This window comes from Aquila chrysaetos, chromosome 6 (assembly GCF_900496995.4).
Source record: "Aquila chrysaetos chrysaetos chromosome 6, bAquChr1.4, whole genome shotgun sequence".
Lineage (NCBI taxonomy): Eukaryota > Metazoa > Chordata > Aves > Accipitriformes > Accipitridae > Aquila > Aquila chrysaetos.
The window spans coordinates 4357075-4382157 of NC_044009.1; the positions used below are offsets into that span (position 1 = coordinate 4357075).

At 45.6% G+C, this 25083-nt stretch overlaps 1 protein-coding gene across 8 annotated transcripts in view; it reads right to left on the reverse strand.

Moving 5' to 3' along the window:
- SAMD11 (sterile alpha motif domain containing 11) overlaps positions 1-25083 on the reverse strand; it is a 124739-nt gene that overhangs the window by 80826 nt on the left and 18830 nt on the right. For all 8 annotated transcript variants that reach the window (XM_030018579.2, XM_030018580.2, XM_041124635.1 and 5 more), the window contains exon 3: positions 6904-7082. In XM_030018579.2, the coding sequence (XP_029874439.2) occupies positions 6904-7082 (179 nt within the window). The remainder of the gene's footprint in view (positions 1-6903; positions 7083-25083) is intronic.

A 25083-nucleotide genomic window follows, 5' to 3' on the forward strand; every position in this document is an offset into this window, starting at 1 on the left:
CAAGGAGGGACGAGAATGTCAGGGTTTGGTTTGTGCAAAGAATAAAATTGCTTATATATGTATGTGAACCAAAAAAAAACCCAACAGGAAGGACTGAGGCTATTCAAGGCATCTCTGGAGCCTGTACTGGAATGAGAATCCAGCCCAGAAAAGAAAGTGACAGAGCTGGCAAAATAATGGAGAGCAGCTGGGATAGCTTTTAATTTTTAAGTTGTTTCTTTCCTTCCCTGTCATTTCTTTTTTACCCTAGTGGTCCCTGCAAGCTTTCAACACCAGAGTGGCAACCATGGAAGAGGCCAAGAGAGTGAGTCAGTCATCCCCCTAACGTCTTGTCACTCCAGGGACAGTAACAACCTCGTTCTGCAGCTGAGCTTCCGCACCGTGGCCAACTTGCTTTCTGCTGCTCCCTTTGGCTCGCTCCACTGTCCCAGGTGCACGCTGCAGTAACCAATACACATGCCATGTAAGTGTGGAGGTACTGGGCAGCATCCAGCTACAGGAGCAGGTCATTACTGCCAGAAGGAGAACCCGTCACAGCCCCATCTCTTACCCACAACTGTCCCTTTCTACTCCCATTTAATTATAAGACCAACACTTCCTTTGGATGGAGTTTGTCTGTACCTTTCAATTTTCTAGCACAGGCAAGGCCACAGAGAAGAGAAAAATATTGACAAGGTTTCCCCACATCCTCTGGTTTAGAAGACTGCACTGAAGGGACGGTGTTGGTGAAAGGGTGAATTAAGGACTTCCATTCAACTGGCACAGCCCAACACCACCATGGTCACTGGGAATTCAGTGTGCCCTGGGTCAGGCCCTAGGTACCACCACCTTGCATGGAAACACAGAGCACTTCGGCACACAGTGAGGCCTATGCAACACAAATCACAATTCTGCGGGTAAGCAGTTTGGGAAGGTGTATTTGCAGGTGCCATTATTAAGCAGGCTGCTTGGTTGGATGGTCAGAGCTAGCTCCTCTCTCCTCCCTGCTCTTCGCACGTATCACCGTCTCAGCTTCCACAGTCTCCCTATATCCATGTCACGCTATTTTCAGGCAGTCAACGTTAAGCAGCTTGTGCAGGCAATGAAAAGGGGTAGGCTCCTCCAGGAAACCTCATACATGATGGCTGGAAGAATGGCCTGAAGATTACAGCAAGACTGAGACTTGGACTTGGGGCATCTGGGTTATTCTCCACCATGGAACTGATACAAGGAGATACAGAGAGCAGCCAAGAGTACTTATGGGTCAAAATTTCACTTGCTTTCATTCTCAAAATCCACCTTTCTTTCTGGTCTCGTATGTCCTTCCTGGGCAAGAAGGGATTTCTTGCTGTTTATTAAATTTTATCCTGCAGCATCCCTGAGAAGTAAGTAGCCATTTTCTCCCTCTCTCCCTCTCCCTCTCTCCCTCTCTCCCCCCCCTTAAATATATGTCCTCATTAGGTCAATGACAAGCTTCCTGGCATTCTGGACCAAGTCCAGCCTTTGCTTCCCAGAGGGATCTTTAATATATTTATTGAATACAGTGACTGTTATTAAGTGGTGCATGGTTCAGAGAAAAAGGGGGAAGGAGGGAGGAAAGAGAAAGGAGAAGAGAAAATAAAGGGTTGCAGAGGAAGGAAGAAGGGACTGACAGAAAATAACCAGTGCGAAAGAAAAGTGTCATAAAGCAGCAAAATATTTCTCCAGCCACAAGAGGGGCCCTGCCTCCCTCCTTCTCTTGAGTCGTGGCAATTAGAAGAAGGGCTGTCGAATCTAATCTAAGAGCCTGATTCACGGTTGGAGCCCAGAGCACTGCTCTGTCATGTGTCTAGTCCCTCTTCAGTTGTATGCTGCCTGGAAGAGCCTTGTCAGCTTAGCCCAGACCCCAGACATGCTCTGGCTTCGGCAGCAGGTAAAAAAAGCAGTGTTGTGTGGCATATCCTGCCATGAAACCGAGCTCCAGCGGGAAGGAGGATGTCACGCAGCTCTCGTCCCAGGGCAGCACCAGGGTGGACTGTTTGGGAGCACTGCAGGGAGAGGCCAAGCAAAAGAAGGAAGGCAAAGGCAGCGTTGTGTACATTTCACATCAGCTGAGAAGGCACTGGGGCCTCATGGCTCTGAATTACAAGCAGGTGCATGTGACAAATAAAATGGGGGGTGCTTGGGTTTGATCTTCAATCAATTAGGGAGTCAAAGAACAGCAGCCTTATGGGATGTAAGAAATAGCTTTCCACTTAGAAAGGCAGGCAGTGGAAAGGCTGACAGCCACTAGCCATTAAGGCTTAGTGGAGGTCAGTAATTTTGCTATTAGAAAATGGACGCTGAGTGAGGAGAATGCTGTAAAGCTGGTCTGCGAGGTGAGGGATGCTGGGGGACAGGGGTGAGCAACTTGCCCCTGTCTGGACTCTATCCATGTTCGTGTGTGAATAGAGGCAAGGAGACAGTGTTCCACCATTCCTCGAGTAAGCACCTTCATTTCAAATGCTCTCCTCTGGTTTGAAATAACGCTAATCCCACGCCAGGTGCTAGACACCGGGGTCATACTGCTGACACAGCCAGAGAAGATTCGGGGGTGTGGGGGGGAGTGACATAATAAAAGGAGGAAGGACTTAAGGGCAGTATGAGGTTCTCCAGAAATCTGCTTCTCATTGCACAGACACCCTATTACAGGACAACTTTTGTTATTTCTCCTCAAAATGGCTTTTATTTCAGAGTAATATTTGGCAAGGAACCCCGCCTGTTGTGTGCTCTCGTTGTACAATCTGCTCCTACTTTTTGTCCCAATCCTCTTTTTTTAATAAAAGAATTTCAAAGCCATTTTCGCCACAGACGTCCATTTGCGTGTACATGTTTACTGATATCCCGTAAGGGCTCCTTCAGAGACAGGTCAGGTCAAAAACCTTCACCATTTTAAACAGGTGCTTAAGCATCACTGCCTTTTATTATGAGCCATGCCATCACATTTTGCTGAGGACTTAGACAAAGCTGTGCGTGAGCAGTTCCTAACCTACTCTGTTAAATCTCACATGCTATCATTACATTTCTCCTCTTTCCCTCCCCTCCCCTACTAATGAAAAAGGCCAGTCTTTAAAACAGAAATTAAATTTATGCACTCACAAGACAATGCTGGGCTTAAATCCAACAGCATGTGAGGATCTTACTGTTAAAGCTGAACCTTACTCTCTGGCTACACTGGCTTTCCTCTGTTTGGAGATTCTTGGGATAACATAATGGAGATCCTTAAAGGCAGTTTGAACCTCAGTGTGAGAAAGCTGACAGGCTGTTCCTGAGGTAACGCATTTATCAATGTCGGTTGGAATCTCCCAATGAGTATAAGGAAGTTAGTGCTCCCCAAACGATTGCAGAGCAATGGAATGTGTAGTCTCAAACTTCCTCTGCATTGCTTATTTTGTGTCTAGGATAAACCAGAGAGCGGTAACAAAAAAGCAGACTGGCAGAACTCTTAGTTTAGCTTTCTGGAGAGAGGCAGCTTAGTTAACAGTCTGCGAGAAAGGAAAAAGCCTTCATGAAGCCAAAGTTTCTAAGTGAAGTCTGCTCTACATAGCTCTTGTACGAGTTCAGCTATGCCAGTATTAGTATGACTAAAATAACCATACAGGTGACATAGGTCATTGGTATAGAAATGCCCTATACGGATACCATTCTTCTCCCCCAACAGCAAAAACTATTTTCATAGCCAGACAAGCGTTCTCACCAGGAGTCAGTACAACTTACCCGAACCATAGTAATAAGGGCAATGCAACCGTTGCATGTAGGCAATGTTGCGAAAGAGGAAGATTTTCAGGGCCCCACAACCTGATCAAAAGAAGAAGGATTTTCCTCTGCAATGCTGTCCCACTAATCTTCAGAGCTGAGTGCTTATAGTCTGGGTATCAAGCTACGGTACCAAGCTCAGCAGATGCCTCTGGTTATATGAGACAAGATTTTAAGCCCTCTGTCTTCCAGACAGGAGGCATAACACAAAGGCTACTTAGCTCACCCTGCAAAGCCTGCTAAAGAGTACTCAAGGGGTCTCACTACGAGATGAAAACATTCACCTTTAAGACTGGGTCACCTGGATTTCAAAGTAGATGAGCCAAGCTCACTTCAGCATGAAGCTTGGTTTCCTTAACTTTATTACAGACGTGCAAGACAGCAAAGTGACACAGTTTTGCAAGGACTTGGTTGTGGACTAAGATGGCGAGCACTGAAATGCACTAACTTCAGTGGTAATTACAGGTCTCTGCTCCTTTCTAGGACTGCAAGAACATCATGAGGCAGGTTTTCTCTGCCTCAGACCTCCTCTGAAGGCCATCACCATGGGCAACTGGCTAAGATCACAGAGGAAATCACTGTCAAAGGCTGGGGTGAGGGACTACCCAAGAAACTAAGCTTCCGACTCCTATGCTAATCCCTAGAGTCTTTCCTTCACCAATACCCGGAACTCGAAGTAGCAGAAAGCATTCCCTTGTGCCACCAATGGAAGGAAACAGTCAATATAAAGGAAATTGGGAATAGGAGAAACAAGAAAAGGCAACAACGTCCAAAGCAATAATGCAAGCGTTTATAATGCTAAGTGCATGCAGGCGTCCATGAGGGCCATCCAGGGGTACAAGAGGAAAACACAGGTTTGCTCAGGCCCTGACCTTGTTTTCCTACTATCACAGTTTAACCTATTTCTTCCTCTCAGTGGGAGACAATAAAACCGCAGCCCAATCCATCACCAATCGGGGAGGATACAACAGGTGAATTAAAAACAGAAAGCAGATGGGGCACTGTCTCTGCCGGGCCCCAGCTGTCGTGTCTGCGAGCTGTCTAGCCTTTATGATGCTGCTGCTGTCTCTGGAGCCAGCCCCATCACACCTTCCACCCTGGTCCCTGGGCTGCTAATGACACTGGGAACAGAGCCAGAGCCAGCAGGGCTCTGCGAGAGTGGGGTCAGGTTGCGTTCCATTCGTTGCTCTTGAGCAGGTGGAAATGGCCAGTCCTCCCTCTCTTTGGGACAGGAGGGCTGGGGGACCCATTTGCAAGGGACAAAATGCTTGGAAATGCTGAGGGCTTTGAGCAATAGGTGTTCCCTGCCTGGGCACCAAGCACTGAATTACGTGCTCTTTTTTTTCCTGTTATTACTGCACTCATCAAGAGTGCTGCCTGGCCCCTGTTTGCCCCAGCTATTTTAGCTTTTCCCCCACAGGGTGTATCAGAGCTCCCAGGAAAATGAAAAGGAGAACAACTGTACAAAAGCAATGAGAGCCTAACCTACCTGGTAAGAATCGTGCACTCCTCTAAGGAATCAAGACAAAGCTTAAAGAAGAGACCTTCTGACAAACTGATTGAAAAGCACTGAAGAGCACAGAAATGGTAAGCTGGGGGACCACCGGCTAATAACTATTAAGTATTTTTTCTTCATTTCCTAATAAACAAGGCAAAGCAATTACAGTAATTAAAGATTTAAGATAAGAGCACTTTATATTTGGGGGCCCAGCATATCAATTATATAGTTATCATGTTGTTCTCCCTCCTAATGAGACAATCTAGCACTATAATTTTGCAGAATTAAAAGCACAATTAAAGGGGGCAGGAGAAGAAGGGCAGTTTACCAAAACTGATTAGGAGGGTTCCCTCTCCTCTGTGGCTCCTGTGCACATGCACAGTGCAGATGCATTCCCCAAACACCTTTTTATTTCCAAGCGATAACCCTCGAACATGGCTGTTGGACAGCTGCAATGATAAACCCAGACTTTAATTACAGGCGGGTTTTATGAGAAGAGCTGGTTACTGTTTTGTCTCCCTACTTTCAAGCTCTCAGTTGCTGAATGTACCAGCATCTGTTGGAAGGCAAGGGGGGAAATAGCTTATCTACTCAGGAGCAAGAAACACATAAAACATAAGAAAAGCAATTACATGCCTTCGGTTTCCACTCCTCTGTTTTTATAGGGCTTGTCTTAGAATCTGAGTGATTTTATGCATCAGAGGAAGATGACAATCAAGATGAGTTGCAATGATATGCATGGGAAGCTGAAACACAGGGCCTTCAGGTATTTATTTTCCTGTAGTTACAGGTCTTCTAAACATCATATTTTCTCAGAGGGACAAGAGAACCCAGAATTTTGCGGCTGAATATTATGGGCACTGAGACCATACATGAGAGCTCAAGTGACAGTTACCAGAATGTAACTCAAGACAATCCCTTCTTCTCTTCCTTTAACCCTGCATGATTCCAGGATGAATGTATATGGTACTGAGAAAGACATGATCAAAACATGTAAGCACTGAGGTAAACCCCAGCATCTGAGTGACTCTTTGCCTACTGTAACTCCATTACTTCTACTTTTAGACTACAGAGGCATTCATGATCGGTGAGACATGGCTATGCTCTTTGACACTCGTAATCAAGAACATTTAACAACAACCATTGCTGCTACCTCCTTCCCAAACTTTGCTCCACAACACTAAATTATCCAGTTTATATTACATCAGGATGTGGGGACAATTGAAAGCAAAAGGCAGGACTTTGGACCCATACACCTCTTTTGTATTTTCAGACAGCTATGTAAAGGGCCCACAGATAACTTTCTGGTCATGAAATTTGTTGGCCTCACCAGGCACAAAGATACAGAATGCTGGACAGAGGGTGAAATAGAATTTACAGTCTGCAAATCCAGATGCCTTTAGTGCAAACACAAGGCCCATGGTACAAGGCCCCACAGAGCCCTACTCGCCCCGAACAGGAGTGAGTAAGTAGAAAAGAGGACCCAGCTACTCTTTCTGGGCTATAATGCGACATTTGCACTTTAATTTCAGGCTCTGGAGATTACTCCATTGGGCAACCTGGGCAGTATTGGCCCACAAAAGCTGGTCACCTGCTGCCCAGTTTTCTCTGTCTTTGCTCTTGCAATGCAGCACTCCCTAGCAGGAAAGTACCTTCTTTTCATGATACTGATATGGAGATCCTCCTCCTGCTTTACTTCAGGGTGTTGACCATTGCTCTTATCACTCTCTTCGCTGTCGTCACTATGCGAGAAAATTGAGGTCAGCTCTTTCTTCGGGATCCTGGTTGGAGGTAAGGGGATCGTCCTCTTCTCTGCCAGGCGACCACGGTTCTGGCACAGCATGGAATTAGTTGGAATGGGAAAGGGAAGGAGGAAAAGAGAAGAAAAACAAGAATTTGATTAGGCAACCCAGAACCAAGCAGCTCCTCTCAAATGGCTGCCCCGCGAAGGCAATGCTGTTAGTCATCGCAGGTTTCACACTGGTATGTTGGGTGGGCAAAGGCTATGTTCGCTTTGCAAAATACTTTTCAGAAGAGGTTTATCTATAGCTAGTTCTTCCAGTTCTAACATTCAAGTCATGCGCTTCCAGTCTCTCCCCACCTCTTCACTCCCAGCTTGCGTCTCATCCACGCCAACAGGAAAAGAAGATGGCAGCAGAATTAGGCACCAATCTCCCTCTCCGGAGTATTCCCTACCAAATGTTGCACATTAACATAGCAGAATAGCTTAAATTAAACTTTTGCCAGTAGCCCAGGGAAGATGTGATCCAGACAATCCAGAACACTTTTTACTGCAAAGGGAAAACTGCCTATGCCAGCCAGCAGCAGGTTTGTCTCTCACACCAGTGAACAGTCCACATCAATTTCAACTTGAATTACTGAGGCTACTCTTCACTGTTCATTTGCATGTTCAGATGAATCTAGCAGGTCTTGCCTTGTGCAGACTTTCCCTAGGTGGTCCTGGCAGTGTAGTTCCCTCAACAATTCACTCCTGACAAGACACAAATAAACAGGAGGAAAATTCCCAGGAGGCAAAAGCTGCTTTTTCACTGCATGTGTATTTGTGTACAGAACCTAGCACAACATGACCCTGGTCCCAACCTCCTGTCTTCCGCAAGTAATGCGAATGCATTACAGATTACTCTGTCCCTGCACCCTTTGTGCCTGATCCACAAGAAGATATGAGCCTAGTGCAGCCTAAGCTAGAGTGTGTTGGGTTTTTAGCTCTCACTGTGATAGAACATGTTTCTAGCACTTGGAGTGTCTAGCTCGATCTGTGATTGACCAAGACCGAGAGCCATAATACGAGCACATACAGTGGAAGACGTACATTGGAAACCCAGGGAGACTGTAATGTCATTGCCCCACAGAATTTAAAACTTTAGCAAACAAAATCATGAAACTGGGAAGGGAACCACAGCGAGGGGAAGTGAAGCACAGTTTCATGCACATTCTTTGTACAGGTATGTAGGCATACTTCCTTCAATAGGACAAGTCATAGAAAAGAAACATGTTTTTAGCAAGGACTGGAACAAAAGGAAGAAAGGTGTGCGAAACAGGTCAAATAAGTGCAGAGCAACATTTAACTAATGACAGTTTCTCTGAAACATCCACTCCAACTTTCCAAATAAACCTGGCAAAATGAAAACGTCCTGGGAAAGCCACTCAGGCTCTCTGCAGGGGAGAACGGAGGAAGACTAAGTGATAGAAGAGCCCATGTTTTTTTAATTAAACAAATTAAGAACTTTCCACAAATACAAAACAAAAACTTCTTGTTTACCTCTGTCAATAAATTCCAGTTGTGGTCATTAAGGGGAGACCTAATCGTTGCGATAATTAGCTAAATCCATCTGGAAGGCATCACCCCAAGGAGGCACATTAGCTTTCCCATTCTGATGCACGTCCCAGCCAAGAACACAGCTGTCTGCGAACAGCAGACACCCAGGGGAGAGAAGAGCAGTGGGCCAAACTGGCTTAAAAATTGGAAAACGCGTGTATACAAGGAAAAAGACACGCACTTTCGTATTGAGAGAGACATGAAGAAGAAAAACACACCTGTGGACAGCAACAAGGCGAATGCTCCTACATCTCTGAGTATCCCAAGTACAAAACTTGGATCAAGCTGCAACAGGCTTTGTAGTGAGTCCAAATGCCCAGACTCACACACAGGAGAATATCCTAACTGCAAATATTGCTGGGGACTCTCAAGAGACTGACCTGCACAAGGTGAATCGCTATGGTGCGAGGGGCCAACTGCATCTGTGCGACAAACAGCAAACGCTTTCCCTCACCCCTGTGGGCTCCCCTGCGCAGTAGTAGAGATCCACTCATGTGGCCCTTTGCAAAGAAGTTTCTCACTGCCTGTTCCCCGGAGGAACATGCAATATAAATTGCGCATCTCCTACCCCTAAATACTTTTCGCATACTAGGTGCGTTTCCATCCCTGTCCCCTTTCCTGCTCCAGTGCGTACAGAGAATGCGCGCAGAGCTTACCCTCCATCTAAAGCCATCTTTGTGACTTTAGCTTGCACAGTGTCAAAAGGACAGTAGGGAGAAGAGGAGAGAAAGGGAAAAGTGAGGGGAAGGAAAGGAAAAGCAAGGAGGGCACTATTTGCACCAGACTTCTGTCATGCCGAAAAGCTAGGACTCGATATCAGCATGAGCTTTATCATGCCAAAGCTTTATATATATATTTTTCTGAAGTTGCAATTTATCACAACAATGAAAGGGGGAGGGCGGGTGTGCAAATTTCCGCTTCAGAATAATTGCAATTCACTCTCTGCTGTGACTTCACAGACTAAAGAGAACGGCACTGATCAGATACTAAAAATCATTTTATGGCCATTATGGTACCTTTGAGCAGTTACCAGGTCTCAGTGACCGCCCAGGGACTCATCAGCCCTAACAAGAGTGAGAGTGCAACAAAAAGGGAGGCACTAAACCTAGAGAAACAGCCCACCAGACCAGGAACACAGGTTCCCCCTTTCCCCTGCTCCTCAGAATGCTTATACTTTGCCTCTCTGTAAACTGTATCCTTACACCTAAAGCTGCTGCGTATATATACACCTATATATACACACACACATGTATACGCCTATATATGTAATATACAAATATGTATATACATACCTATATAGATAGATATCACCTAACACACAGAGAGCTTCTTCCCTTAAAAGACAAGCAAATGGACATGAATGGAAAAGAGAACCTGCATCTGCAGCAATCTCTGGTCACAGATGACCTGTACTGCTTTTGTTCTGACCAGACAGGGACAACATCGGAACCAGGGCCACAGTGGTTCCAGTGCCCTTGTAAACACCTGCATTCCAGCACTAGCAATGCATTTTTTAAAGTTGTGCTTACTTTGTACTTTGCATTTTTGCCATTAGGTTTGGGGCATTTTATTTATTTATTTGTTTGTTTATTTATTTATTTATTACATTTCTCCATTCCCAGAAAATTAAAATAGACTGAGCCAATCAATTTTGCCTTCTCCGTTCATCTGTAGTCAGTTTTGAATCAATTGCACTTTCTTAATCTGTTTAGAGGCATTCACCAGTAGATATACATTACTTTTAAATTAAGCACACGGGTAGCCAGAAGCCTGGTCCAGACCCTGCTACAATCAATTGTCTTTCCATTGACTTGAAAGGGCACTGGTCCAAGCTGCAAATAAAACCCACTCATTTGTGAGAAGCGCTCCATCCAAGGAGTCATTCCTATGACTCTGGCTTTTGCTAAAGTCCTTTGCCAGTTGTACAGACAGCTTACAGGACAGGCATGTACCTACGGAGCTGAGCAGTATATTGAGATAACCTACAGTTACTCAGATTCAGGGTTATCAACTACCACTTGGCACGCAGTGGCAGATAGTAAAGTATGCACTTAGCAGAGCAGTGTTATGTGCAAGAATATACCCGGAGACTACAGTGGCACTGCTATATACGGGGAGGTACATTAGGATTTATAGATATTTGATGTAAGCCTCATAATCTCACATTAAAAAAGCTTGTATTTGTGTGACAGTGTCGTTACAGAGTGATCTCATACATTAATGGGATGCTGATGTTGAACCATGAACCCTATAAGAAGGTTTGAATATTTTAAAAAGAAAACTGCCTCCCAATTTGTTGATACTCATTGGGATGTCTGATGCTTGGGAAAACAACCCCATCAATAGCCACCTACTGCCAGACAGCCGGGCATCCGGGGACTCTAGCTCCCCTCCGTTAAATAACTCCATTTTTACACACATGAAGAAAAGGGGGAAGGTGTGTTTTGCCAGCTGGCTTGCTTAATCTAGTAGGACAGTTTTGACCAATGGGTCAGAAGGAGCATTTTCTATAGCTACAGAGCCAACAGCTGTTAGTACAGGTGCAGTACCCCCAGCAAAAAGACGAACTATACGTAGCGGTAAATACGTCTTATAGCTCAGTCCAGCAAAGCCAGGTTGCCTGCCTGGCAGGTGCCTGGCCCAGGGAGCACAGACAGAAGGTGGTATAAGGAACAGATTATACCCCTGAGAGCAGGGGGAACATAGGATCCCCACTGAGGACCTGTTCTCAGCACGTACATCTGTAGGTGAAATACAGCCAGCCAGCCAAAACGCTGCTGCAGAGTTATTGCACCGGTGCTCTCCCCGACCATCCAACAAATCCTCCAACAACCTCTTCGGTGCCTGAGAGGAGTCAAAGACGTTTGCTTTCAGGACAAACACTGACTCAGCTCAGAGGAAACCTCTTCAGAGCTTGCACCTTCCCTTCGTAACAAGCATCTCCCTCACCCTTTGGATGGGGGAGAGGGGTGGAGAACAGAGTATCACTTATCCTCTCTTTAATTAGTGTAACTAGAAAGTAAAACCTTTCTGCAATTCTCCAAAGCTTTTGCAAGGGTGAGTGTTGAGGGCACTGCAGAACTGCCTCACGTATTAGGACTCCCCTCCCTTTATACATTGTTAAAGATTAATTTTGTGGGTTATGATTCCAGCTAACGAAACACAGCTGGAGTTTGAGTCAATAACCCTCTATTCCCCAGACACATTCAGCTACCCACCCAGCCGTTCCTGCGTCAGTCCAGCCCTCGGTCACTCACCACTTCACCCTCCTAGGGTCTTTTGACACCATTAATTGCTTTCATTGCCTCTCAAAGTATTGTCTGGGTGGGGGGTTGCTTTGTTTTTAAAAATCACAGACAGGCATATTTCCTTTCCCCGGGAAAAATCAGATGGGTACCAACAGACTATTTAAAGTTACCGATTACCCAAGCCTAGAGATGCAACTACAAGTAAAAAAAACCCAACAACTTGGGAACAGCGGTAGGTTACCTGAGCGGAGAAGCCTGGAAGCCCGATCATTCTGTCATGAAAGCAAAGGACCATCAGAAAGATGGAAAAGAAAATAGTGGTGATATTTCTTCCCTTCCAGAGAGCAGGGGAAAATTCCGCTCTGTGTGGCTAAGCAAGGTCAGTAGAGTTACAAAATAAAATCTTTCTCCCCCCCCCACCCATCCAACCCCCTCATAGCTCTCCCCTGGAGCCGCGTTCCCTCAGCCAAGAATACCAAAAACCGAACTGTTGCATAAGAGCCCTGGGAGAGCTTGCAGATGGAATGACCGGCGGAGAGCACAGGACTTGGGGGAGAGACAGGAAGGGAGGGTTAGGAAAGGTTTCCTGCCCTGGGAGCTACTGCAACAAGGTCAAAACAGCTGAACGCCCTGGTGTGACATTCAAAGTCAGCCAGAAAAGGAAAGATTCCTCACAGAGAGAGTCCCTGGTGAGCATTTAATTGATCCCAGCAATGGAAAGGCTTCTGCTATGAGCTGCAAGGCAAAAAGCTCCATGGAAAAAAAAATGCACATGAAAGCAAAACTTTTGCCAGTCCACATGAACTGCCAGGCAAACTGTGGACATCTGATCCCATTGGGAATTGACCCAAGAAGATGAGCAGGTGCAGTCCCTACAGACACCGCTTCTTCAGCATCCAAATCAGTACCAGAAAAAAAGCACAGAACTGCAAAGAGTTTGCACACTGATAAAAATATCAAAGCTGTTTGCAAGATGATTCACGTGCCTGTGATTCAACTCTCAAAAACAATTTCTATTGGATAAAAAAAAAAAAAAACAAACCCTGCAGAAGCAACAGCACATGCATTCTTTCTGTATATGTAGATCTGGGAAATACAGGGAGCGGACAGGGAGTGCTGGGGGGAGGTAAAGAGGGGAGGTTTGTGCGCTGCCAATGCTGGGAGCTGAAGAATGCTAAATCTTTTCCATATGTGAAGGAAATCCTCAAGTCCAGACAGCATTTTCTCTCTCTTTTTATTGATAATAAAGATAGGGAAAAGGAAAGGGGGAGGTTCTGAGAGCCTGGAATATTTTTCTTTTACTTTTTCAAATAATAAACCTAGTCAAATGGCTTTAATTAGTGAAATCGTACAGCAACCGAGCCCACGCATCCCCCTGTAGGATAACTGACAGAGTTTGCATTTACCTTCAGCTGTGATTAGTGTAAACACCTAAGAAAGGGTCAGTTGCCTTCCAAGATAATCCTCCACTCTCCCCTGGGCCTTCATTAGGCGTTCCAGGCCAACGTGCTACCAGGCCGACTGTTTCGGTAGCAAATCCGGTATGGGTGCAGTTCTGCTGCCCTGCGCTTACCAGCTTCTCCGTCAAAACTGAGGTCACAGACAGAAGCAGCTGTCCAGCCTCTCATCTTACCTCCTGCTCCAGCGTTCAGTAATGAACAAATGAATAAAACAACAGTCGGCAGCCTTCCGCTGCATCTATTTTTCTGCCTCCCTGACAGCTGCAGTCCAGCCCTTTAACCTGACCACTAATAGGTTTATTATTTATCATCTCTTTCCAGTGACACCAATGTTACGCTGGAAGTTGTTCCAGCGCAGGAGCGATGGCCCAAAGTACAGAGGGAGCAGAAAGGAACAGACAGCAATGGTCAGGCAAAAAATTGACGCAGTACAGACCACGAAGACTCTTCCAGGTTTGGGGGACTGTGTCACACTCTTCATCAGAGTCTCATCAAAGTGGTTTACAAGTTCTGGCAATGACTAGAGGCAAGCTGAGGAGGCAACTCGGCATAGCCAGACAGGTCTAAGAGCTGTAGTCAGGAGGACAACAGATTCTGGGAATAACTGTACCCCAGCAGGCTCTCTCGGTCTACGCTTGACGATTCCTCATTAACAGTTTTGAGTTGTCATCAACTGCTTTATACAGAAGCTATCGATTCCAGTACAGACAGTCCAGGCCCATTTTTAGGGTATTTTATCTTTTGAGAAAGAGAGAGAGGGAAAGTATATCAAAGAAGAAAATTACTCTTAACCACAATTTCCCTGGGTGATCCTAGGCAACTCACTTGACCCCATTGCGCTCAGCCTTCCTGCTATAAAAAGCCATTAGTTACATTTTCTCTCCCTTGTACCTGTTTCTCTACACGTTGTATATTGTAAGCTCTTTGGAGCAGAGAATGACATGTTGAGTCTGAGGCTATGCATAGAATCAGGGCTGTAGGTACCACTATAATTGGAGAAAATATGTATGTTTTAAACCAAAAGAAAGTTACACAGAAGGGAAGCTGCAGCTCTTCCCACCAATATTAACAACATTTTTTTCTGAAGCCCTAAAGAGACAGATGAACAAGATCCGTGAACAGAAAGGAACATTTCCCATTTATTACCTCTGAGTGAGTTATAAAGCCTAAAGGATAATTTGTTAATAGAGCGAGAGCTATGCTCTTCTGGAAAAGCCAACTGGAATTTCCAGTCTTTGAAGGAAGGTAACTCTAAAATAGGAAACCTATCAGTCCTTTGGAGCTACCTGTTTTCAAAAACTCTGGAAGAAGGCTGCAAAGTGGCCTAGTCTTTGTTTTCTATGTCTGTTCCACATCAAATAACTTTGTCCATTTCAGTCTGAGGTTGCAAAGAAGGAAGCAGAGATGTGAAGCCACGTCCTCAGGCAATGTAAGTCAGTATTAATGGAGTAAAAGTCAACTTACACCAGCTGAGGATGTGGTACACTGATGCTATCTCCTAAATAAAAGCAAAACTTACATATTTTTCTCTTTTTTCTTTCCTTTCCTGCTCCTCCTCTCTGGTGAAGAGACAAGGAGCAAAAGGGCACGGATGCTTTCAGACATTTTCCCTTCTTTTCGCGCACCTCACTGCTGTACCTTTTGAGTAACAGAAAGACAAGAGAACAAAATAACTGTCCATCATTGCCCCCAGGTATTAATGTTTCACTCCAAAGTTTCATTACATCAGGTCCAAGAGAACACAGCCTTTCCCAGTGAGTCTGAAATATTTCATCAAGCGGAATTTGACTGGGGTTTATACTTTTATTCTGCTCTGGAGACACACACTTAAAGCATTTCTCTGAGATCCTTGAGATTTCTAAGAGTGGCTTAAAGCCTGCTCAGCCAAAAGGAGACAGACCCAGGCTTTGTTCAACTCCTACAAGAATGAGGACCAGCCACTGCAGGTTTCCATTGGGTAGAGTGCAATTTCTGCCTCAAGTTCTGTTTTGAGATTTTTTTTTCTTTTTTCATAAGTCTTCACTGTCATAAAGAGCAACTTTCACAGAGATCAAACAGAAACGTTAAGCAGTTCCTCCCAAAATGCATGTTGTTGCTGTAATAGAAACCAAAACAGGCTTCATCTGAACAGTTTGGTGTGTTTTACAAAGTTCAATAATTACTATCTTCACTTAATGGATAGACAGACCTGGATTTGTTGAGAGTCAGTTCCTCCTTTTCTTCAGTTGTCCGTATGGAAGAAGATTTTGCTGCTGCTGTAGTTATTGAGAGCTACAGCTGGTTCTTTTGGAAAAATCAGGTCCAACACCATCCTAAAAGCTGGGCTTCCAAAATATTGAAGTGCCCCATGATCACTGATGACTTTGAAAATGCAAGCTCCTAGGGGCATCAGTGGAACTCGCAGACTGTCAGTCCCTAACCCCAGCCATAGTTTCCTCAAACACCCTGGTGTTAGACTGACCCAAGAAATGCCTCCTGTCCATCCCCACAGCTGGACCACTCTTGTCATGGGCAGAACGAGACGGAAACTAACCAGAGGGCAATTTTTCTCAGCTGTAAAAAAATTGATTTCCCAGCAGTTTCCCTCAAAACTGAAGCAACCAAACCGACGAGAGCAGAGAAACAGCAGCTGCTCCACACAGCGGAGGCTGAGTAACCAGAGCTCTGCATTACATCCTAGTATTCCCCAGGGAGGCTGGTGCCAAAAATCAGCCACATTTGCCTCCATGGTAGGACCACCCAGCAGCGCAGCACCAGCCTCCCTGCATGGTAGACATGCCTCTTCAAGAACCTTCAGCTCAAATCTTCAGTTAACACCTGCACAGAGATCATTCAGGCTGGTAAAGATATAAAAAGATCCACATACTGTAGTGTTTCAAGGCTGATCCCAGCACTGAAGAGTAGATCTGAAAAATCTGAGGAGAGAGCTGCCACTCACTGAGTGAGCAACAGCCAGGTCTGCCCACAAAGCTTCCTCGGAATGACTCAACCCTCTCGACAGCCAAGCAAACTTTGAAAATCCAAAGCAAACAAGAAAATTACAAATATTAATTAAGGCATTGCTTCCACTTTTGCAAAAAAAAAAAAAAAAAAAAAAAAAAGCCTGGTGTTTAAGTACCCGTCATACTCTTAAACTATCAATACCAAAGCAAAACAGAGAAAGGTGCAGTTCATTCACAGATGTGGCATGACTGGCAGCGTTCGCCTGAACAGCATGTATTCTGCAGTGCCACTCAAGGCTTTGAAAGGACCCTTTTTCACAAATCAAAAGCTCTGACACCTGCTGCATGCACAAGAGTGAAGCCATAGCCTCCCTGGAGCCCCTTCCCTATCACAGAGAGCCAAAAGCAAGTGAAATCTGAGCCAATAAGCCTGTCATCTGCTACACCGATACTGCCATTATGCAATACTTTTCATTTGGAAAGCACAACGTGTTTTATAAGCTTTTGTTATTTAAGGGCTTTTGACACATTTGGGAGGCCGGTGAGGAGCAGTAGGTCCATTTCACAGAGGTGCAAAGTGTGAAGAAGATATGTAAGCCGATGAACTAAGTCACACAGAGAGGCCGCTGCAGAGCCAAAGGGACAATATATTCACATCCAGTGTGGAAAAGCAGCTCTGTGGACCCTTTTCAACTATCACAGGAACTGGACTACAATATCGTAGCAATGCCTTCTAGTGCTATGGTCATAAATGCATCTTTCAAGTAAAAAACAGCGGAAGATGTCCCTCTCCCTCCCTCCCAATCTCATTGCCTTTGTATGTGCACAGACACACAGCCTCCACCTAAGGAAGCACAAGGATCTGGTTCAAATAATTGGAAGAGACTGACTGACAAATTGATCCTTAGCTTTTTTAACTTGACCAGTGTCAACATGCACCTGTGACAAAGAGCTGTCCAGGCACAGAGTACCCGTCACTAGACTTTGATGACATTGTTCAGAAACAATCACTTCTGCACTAAGGCTGCAAATGGCATTTACCACTGACGTGAGACTCACAGAACCTCCTTAAAGTCCTTTTGGGGCGATTATCTGATTTTACTCCACACACATAGCCTGCACAATGGAAACGACTTGCCCAAGATTCGCTGGCTAGATGACAAAATGAGGGAGAACCGAGAAGGGTTGTGTGTCTGTCACTACTCTGCTCCTGCTGCTTCCAGCCATACCACGGGGCTCCACTTCTCAGTTCGTCAACCCCTTCAAGAGAACACCTTCCTTGCTATCACGCACTGTATGGTGGCACTGTTACCTCTTTCCACCACCTTCTGCGAGATAAAAACAAGAAAAAGACCATTTCCCCTTCTCCTTTCACTAGTACCTTTCCTTCCACTGGCTGCACAGCTAAAGGTACCCTTTTCTGTAGTTTTATTAATTTTCTTAAGCCTCGTCTCCCTCCCACATCCCTCCCACCCCCAAACCACCACAGACTACCTATGAAAACCGCTGCTTCCATTTCCACTTCATGATTTGCCTGCCACACCTGGGGGATTTCCCAGCAAATTGTATTACTTTATTTGGTCAATTGGCCTACAAATTGATTTTCCTGTACAAATAATGAACATTTATGGTTATTTTCCCCATAGACTGCTTTATTTTCCATGTAACAAAGACTGATTTCCTGCAGTTTTTGAGACCCGAGCATATGATCTGCAGTTACTGTGACCCCTGGTTGATGGATGGCAAGGACTCAAAGCACAACAGGAGGGTTTGGGGTTTTTTTTCCCCTTATGCTCTAACAGTACTACAGGCAGAGATGACAGCTGGAAGCAAACACTGGTACCAAAGCAAGCAATTCTACAGCATGTTTACTATGGGAATAAATTGTATTGTTTTAAAAGAGATTCAGTCCTGGGCCACAAGGCCAAGCAAAAGCAGATGAAGTCATCAGGGGGACAGAGGGCAGAGCAGAGCGTCCCGGGCAGGAATGGCAGGAGGCTGTGAGCCACCACAGGTGCCTTCTCTGTCCACCGGCACACTCAGGCGCCCAAAGCATTTGAAATGGCAGCCCCTGCTCATTGCAACCTTTGGGGACACGCTGCAAGGACTTTCTTTAACCTTAATTACGTTATTGCGGAGGGAAAGGGAGGAGGAGTCAGGGAAGAAGGCTTTCTAGAAAACCAACTGGGAGCGAGGCGGCCTGGCATGATTTGTGGGCAGAGACTAGAAGTGTTGTTCTGCACTCGTCTCCCCAGAGATGCAGAGACAGAGCAATAGCTCCACAATACATTTCATTTCCGCTAATGAGAAAACGACTTTTGAGACAGAGCCTCAAGCAAGTTTTGAAGGTCACTCCCGCAGGTGTGGAAATGAATTGGACTAGATCAGGGTCCAAACGTAAGTTATTCTACTTAGACCACAATGGATTATTTGTGTGCATGGGGGGTTAATAGCCTCAGGGCTGTGATGTGTGTGTATGTTTAATTTAATAGATCTTGACGGCTGAGGCTGCTAGGGACAAAGGCCTCTCAGCCTTAGCACTGTGGAGAAGGAAAGATAGGGAGGTTTCTTAGGTGAATCTGAGAGCGAGGGTGGACACAGAAGAGAAAGTCAATTATCTGGAATAAGTCCCGACCGCCTGCAATTCCCCATCCCCAGTCCTCTAGGGGTGGGTTTGGCCCATGAAGTCTGACTTCAAATCCAATAAAAAATTAACTGATTTTGAACAACTACTAGACATGCCTCCTTAGAGTTTTAATACGTGCTCTTCAGCTGCAGCACAGAGTGGAATTAATGAAAGGAAAGCGACTCTGAGAGTATCAGGCATGAGGCTAAAAGCATGCCAAATTCCTGCTTAGCTTCTCTGACTCAGGGGAATCCCTCCCTTGTTCTTGGCACTGCTAAGGATTGACATGCCCTCAGTCCATCAAAACGCTGCGTGGCTGAGAGCACCAGAAAGAGGTATGTCATGACTGAGGATGACACTCATCCCTAACATAAGCTGGTCAGGGCAAGGATGCGTCTCCCACAGCCTACTGGTATAGTGTGCAGATGTTTCACTCCCTGGTGCACTTTTATGGACTTCACAGTAACTGCTATATGGCAGTCACCGGAACACATTTGAACGTCCGCCTCAACAGGGAAGTCAGCGCTACAAGATCAAGTTGCTGTCATACCCCACTCCCGCTCAGAAACCAGATTACATGTGCTGATTAACTGTGCCAGGAGAGAGGGAACCTAATCCAGAGACAGTACAGCGAACTTCCTAGCTCCGGTGCTTCGTATAAAAAAATGGGGTGTCAGACAGATGACTTGCTGTGGGCGTCGCAACACCTCTGACAAGGACAACAAAAAGGAACCAATTATCAGCTTCACAAGGTGCAGTCCCTGGAATCACAATGTGAAACCCATTCTTCTCACTCAACAGACACGATGCGCAAACATTGAAGTCCAACTCTGGCGTATCAGTAACAGCACTTCGCAATTGTCCATAGCCTTTCACTTCAAGGCCTGGAGTTTTTGCAAAAAGGCCACGCGGTTCTTGCTATGAAGTACTTTTGTATCATCTTCTGGGCAAGTGAGACCAAGGGAAAGTATGGTGGGACAACTTGCTCATCGTCACACAGTAAAATGGTGGAGGATCCAAGACTGGAACAGAACGGTCCCGTCTCCAAATCTGGTGTTCCCACCACTCAGTAACCAGTGCACCCCTGAAAAAGAAACCTAGCTGAGATCTACCTGTGAGTAACTGAAGGAAGATCTGATACTGCTGCTTGCAGTCTGTAAAGAACTGTGTGTAACACGCTACGCCGGTATCTTTATAGCTTGAGCTGCTGAGCTCAAGCAGTCTGTAAGATTGCCTCAACGATGTGTTCTGCAAGCACTGGAGGTAGTGCTCATCATTCGCTGTGACTGTGCAGCACCTAGAACCACATGTTCCACTTAGACTGTGTATACTAACAAAACCAAAGGATAAACCAAAACTCCTCACAGAAATACGCAACTAGTTGGCTCAGCACATTAGGAGCAACACGAGATCATACTGCATGATTTACAATACATCTGTACATGTAAATATAACACTGGGAAATAAACGACCAACAAATACAGTGGCTTTCCAATGAGTACTGAATGGAAGTAGAGAGTGTTGGGAGTTGTCTGTTTTGAAGATAAACACAAAGAGAATATAAAAAACCCCCAAAACCCAAGAGAGGTAAATAATTCATCAAAAGAATAAAAAAGAAGAAGCTGGAAGGAAAAAAAAAAAAAAAAAGAAATACCAAAGGGAAGAGTTTTCTGAGCAGGTGGAAAAAACTTCATCTCTCACGGGAGTGAAAAGCAGAACCAAAATTAATTGGAATAAAGCTGGGGGAAGGTGGGGGGGGAGGCGGGGCATGTTTTCATGTTTTTAAAGGTGAAACATTTTGTCTGGAAACTGCTATCTCCCTTCTTAGGCTTTTAAGCACTTCCCTGAGGGGGGGAAACAAAGTCTGCCGCTAAGCTGCTGACAGAGACAGCGTGGTCTTACGTGGCTTCCAGCAACACTTCAACCATGGACAGAGACTTCAAGACAGTCGCACGAAGAAACAAACCTGCTCACACATGCAACACTTATTCTGAAGTAAGTCTAATAGTTTCTTTCACGCAAAGCCACCAAATCATCAAGCAATCTAATGTACATAAAGCCGTGTTAACATAACTTGCCCACAACTATTTGTAAGTCTTGGAGGTTTTCTTCAGTTTTTTAAACAAAGAACTTGCTCCAGAAAAGGGTCTATATTTGGAAGCTTGCTGATGGCAACTTTTGCAATTGACGTTCACTGCTTTAAAACACTGCACATCTGTAAAAACCTAAAATAAAAACCACACAGTTTTTAGTGCATACACTTTTGCTTTCTCTTGCATGAGTGTATCACCCCAGGCTGTGGCTCCTTCCCATCACGTGAATGATGCTGAGCTGTGCTTGGAAAGTACCTGGATGGGATACTACTGTACCTGTACTCGGCCTTCTGAAGGAGGGGAAATTTGTGACTCAATAGGTGGCACTCTTCCTTCTTGAATAAATCTACTTGGGTATACTTTGCCGTCAGAGGTGCTGGAGAGCAAATTTAAGGTCCCAACTTATTATTTACTTGGTGATTTTCTGGGCCTGTTAAAACAAAAATCCCAGCCAAATACAAGCTTTACCAATTACACTCTGCCAATCCTAATTCCCCCCCTGCAGTTCCAAGAAGACACAGACTTCTCTGCGGTCGCATGATCCTCTTGTGCACTGTTAAGCAGCTCTGTTTTACCCGGCAAGCATCTGCATTTGAGCAGTCCGTGAAAGTGAAAGTGAAATCCCACCCTAGGCACGTTTCCATCTCATCTTCCTCCTCCAGAAATCACCAGTTCCAATTAACAGCTTTGGTCTTTCCTGCAGACACCCAGGCATACACTTTCAAAGCGTTGCAAGAAATGGTGCATACGCCTCCTCATAAGGAAGCCGGGCTGCTATGGAGAAAACCTGCTTGAGGACTCCTGTCTGCAGTTCAAGGGTAAGTCTTTCCACAGGAGTTTCTCCTCTCATTAGCCAAATTGAGAAGAAAGACATTATGTTTTGTGCCCCAGAGCGACAGAGGGCTTGTTTTCTAAACCTCTTTAGAGGCCCTCCATAGGGAATTAGTCACGGAGGTGAGTAATATCTATGATTTGAGAAAGCCTAGGAGAGTGAGTAGTCACTTGACAGGTTAACAGGAGCATGGAGCAGCTGCTATATTTAGGTGCCATTAGCACGCGCATGTCTTCACACATTTCTACAGGCACACCTGTGTTCCAGTATGTCCAGAAGGCATGGGAAGGGAGCAGTTAAAAGCTGTACCTTCCCCACATTTCCCAGGAAGGGGGGTAAGAAATGAGGGGATTCTCTTCTCCCTGTCTTACCCCCACCCAAGTTTAGAGCCATTTAAATCCTGCAAGCAGACCTGACTTTTGCTCTTCGTGATCACCACCTCCAGAGGCAGACAGGGTCAATTCCATTCTAGTCGGAAGAACAAGACAAAGATACAGAACATATCTCACTCCAGGTCTTCTGCCTGTGTGGACCTTGCCCCAGAGAGCAGCTTAGGTAATGCAAAAAACTGGAAAGTTCAGCCACTGGTTTTCAATTGCTTCCGATTTGCTGAATCTTAAAATATTTTCAGTGAAGGACTGGACCCACCCTTGCAGACTGAACTTACATTTCCTGCAAACAGGCTTGCTTTCCCTGATTATTTCCCAGAGACTTCTGGAGCCCATGCACCAGCGAGGATCAACAGACCAAAGGATGAGAAACAGTGAACTAGCCTGTGACAGTGACTCTCCGAAGCTGAGCTCCGAAGAGAGTGCTAAGCAACAGCTGGGGCAGTGGCTAACCTGCAGATCTGAAACATACCTCTGCTGACGTACTGCTCCTGTGTTCTCACCACCTTAACAGATCAGGAAGGACATAGCGAGGTCAGGGACCTTGGGACGTCATTGCATGCCAGCTTCATAGCGCTGCAGTGGTACCGAATATGTCCCGCAATGGCATGACACAGCGCACAATGACATTAGCTGGCCCTGCTGCGCTTACTACAGAAGGCAGAGCTGTGTCAAGCATTCATTCGTGCCCCCCTCCTCTCTCCCCTCAGTGCCCCTCTCTCACCAATTCCTAAAGCCAACTGGAAACCATCTCCCCTGCACCCTACAAGGTCCCTGTGCTTTCAGCTGTGTAAAAAGAGAAGCAAACCAAGCGGCAGCCACCACCCCCAGCTGCCTGGCTGCCTTGCCTGGGGGCCTTACATCTCCCCTCAAGCAGCCCCAGGATTCAGCCAGCCTTAGATGAGTCACCTTGCCCGTCTGGGTCTCTCCCAGGGTAGAGTGTGGGGGTGGAAGGGTTGGGGCTCATCGCAGGAATTTCCGCACAACCCTTTCCTAACCGCACCCCACTACAAGCAGCCAGCGAAGAAGGAGATAGCAAACCGCAACACTCACCAAGGAAAGGGAGAGAAACGAGAGGGGCAGAGATGAAGGGAAGAGAAAATGAGCAGGGATACAGGGCCCGGCTGCGGTCTATCTACTGTGCTGGGACGGTACTGGTACGGGGATCCCTAATGCAAACACAGCTCAGCAACAGTCTTGCCAGGGTAAGCCCCTACATAAGGAGGGGAATGCAGTCTCTTTCAGATGGATTTAAACTATTTCTTTGGACTTCCCTCACTCCGGCTCAAAACAAAAGCAGAATACAAATGTCAAAGTACAGCACAACATCCCTTGAACTCCACAATGTAGTCTCCGCACAGGCAAAACCAAACCAAAACCAAAACCCAGCACAAACACGAATTCTGATGGATACATGGCGAAACAGCCAAAATAAGAGTTAATAAAGTCAGGGCCAAAATCTTACACCCATTGGTTCTGGAGACGCAAGATCAGGTCTGAGAGACAGCTCCTGAGAACTAAACGCCCTATTAAAATAAATAGGTATCAGATGGACAAATCCCTCCAGACATTTCAAAAGGCTCAAATGAATCTCCCTCTGCGCTGTGTTCAGGCAGGTGAGCCATTCCCAAACAGAAAAAGGTAAGAGTAAAGCAATACCAGGCACTCCAATAGGCAGAGGTCTGGGTTTGTTTAGATACTGCGTGCCAGCTGGAACTCTAGAAAAATCCCCTCTGAAATCACATTTAAAGTTGGAGGGCAAAAAGAAAGGCAAGGAGTAGTATTTAAAAATACAAGTTAAATGAGTAATAATCATGGATTCTTTAGCAAAGACTGCAAAGGTGGAATTTAGGTGGAAAGAAATTCTGACCCCCTGGGAGGCCACTCATTGTTCACTGATTCCTGCAGCCTCCCGAGATGTTATTTACTGAGCCCAGGAGGTCAGCTGGAAGAAGGATAAAGGGAAGGAGATTAGAAGAGCTCCACCTCCCCTGGAGGAGGGATACCGCACAAGAGTGCCTTATTTTCAGGCAGATCTGTTGTGCTGGCATCACTGTTGCTGCCTTTCTGACCTTGGAACAACTAGACAAGCAGTGAGTATGCTTTTTAAATCAGGAACATGCAGCATGAGCTCCTGTGCTGTTGCCTCTCACCTGTTATCTCCTCCTCAGAGTCACCATCTAATTTTTATTCGATCACCTGTCAATCTGCAGTCAGAGCACAGCTTACTTTTTCTTGAAAATAAAGTTATATGCTGTCTTCTCTGCAAGGAAGCAAAGCACAAGAAGACCAAAAAGTTTGCTAACTGCTCTGTCCTGTCCAATGGGCTGCTGTTCTTTCATTTGCAGGGAAAATAGCGTACAGGTGGCTGGGAAACATGACAAGGAGGTAAAAGGCAGCTCTCCTGTTTGATACACATCCTTGGATTCTCCAGGACCTGCACTAAACTCTGTGTCTTCTGGCTCATCTCCAGCTGATCTCGTCCAGTCAAACACAGAATGCTCTCTAATTCTGGCTGAAACTCAAATGCCTCGTTACTTTTCCGAAGATGTCTCCCAGTATTCTGTAAATTGTATCCCACCTCTCTCGCCCACTAGCTCATCTACTGGTTTCTTTCTTCAGTGTTGCCAGACGTGGGCTTTTTTCAGCCCCTTTTACACAGGTACACACCCTCCTTATCACTGTAGTTACCGACATACAGAGAGAGAGAGAGAGAGATTGAGCGCATTTAAGTATCTTTATCACTGCAGCACATACTCCTGTCTAGATCATTATTATGTGTTCTTTGGCTGCAACAACAGCTAGGAGTCCCCAAACAGAACTCCATGGTGCTAGGTGCTGTAGGAACAGAACAAAGGACCAAACCTGACCCCAAGATCTCTGCTGTTTAAATAAAGACAACACT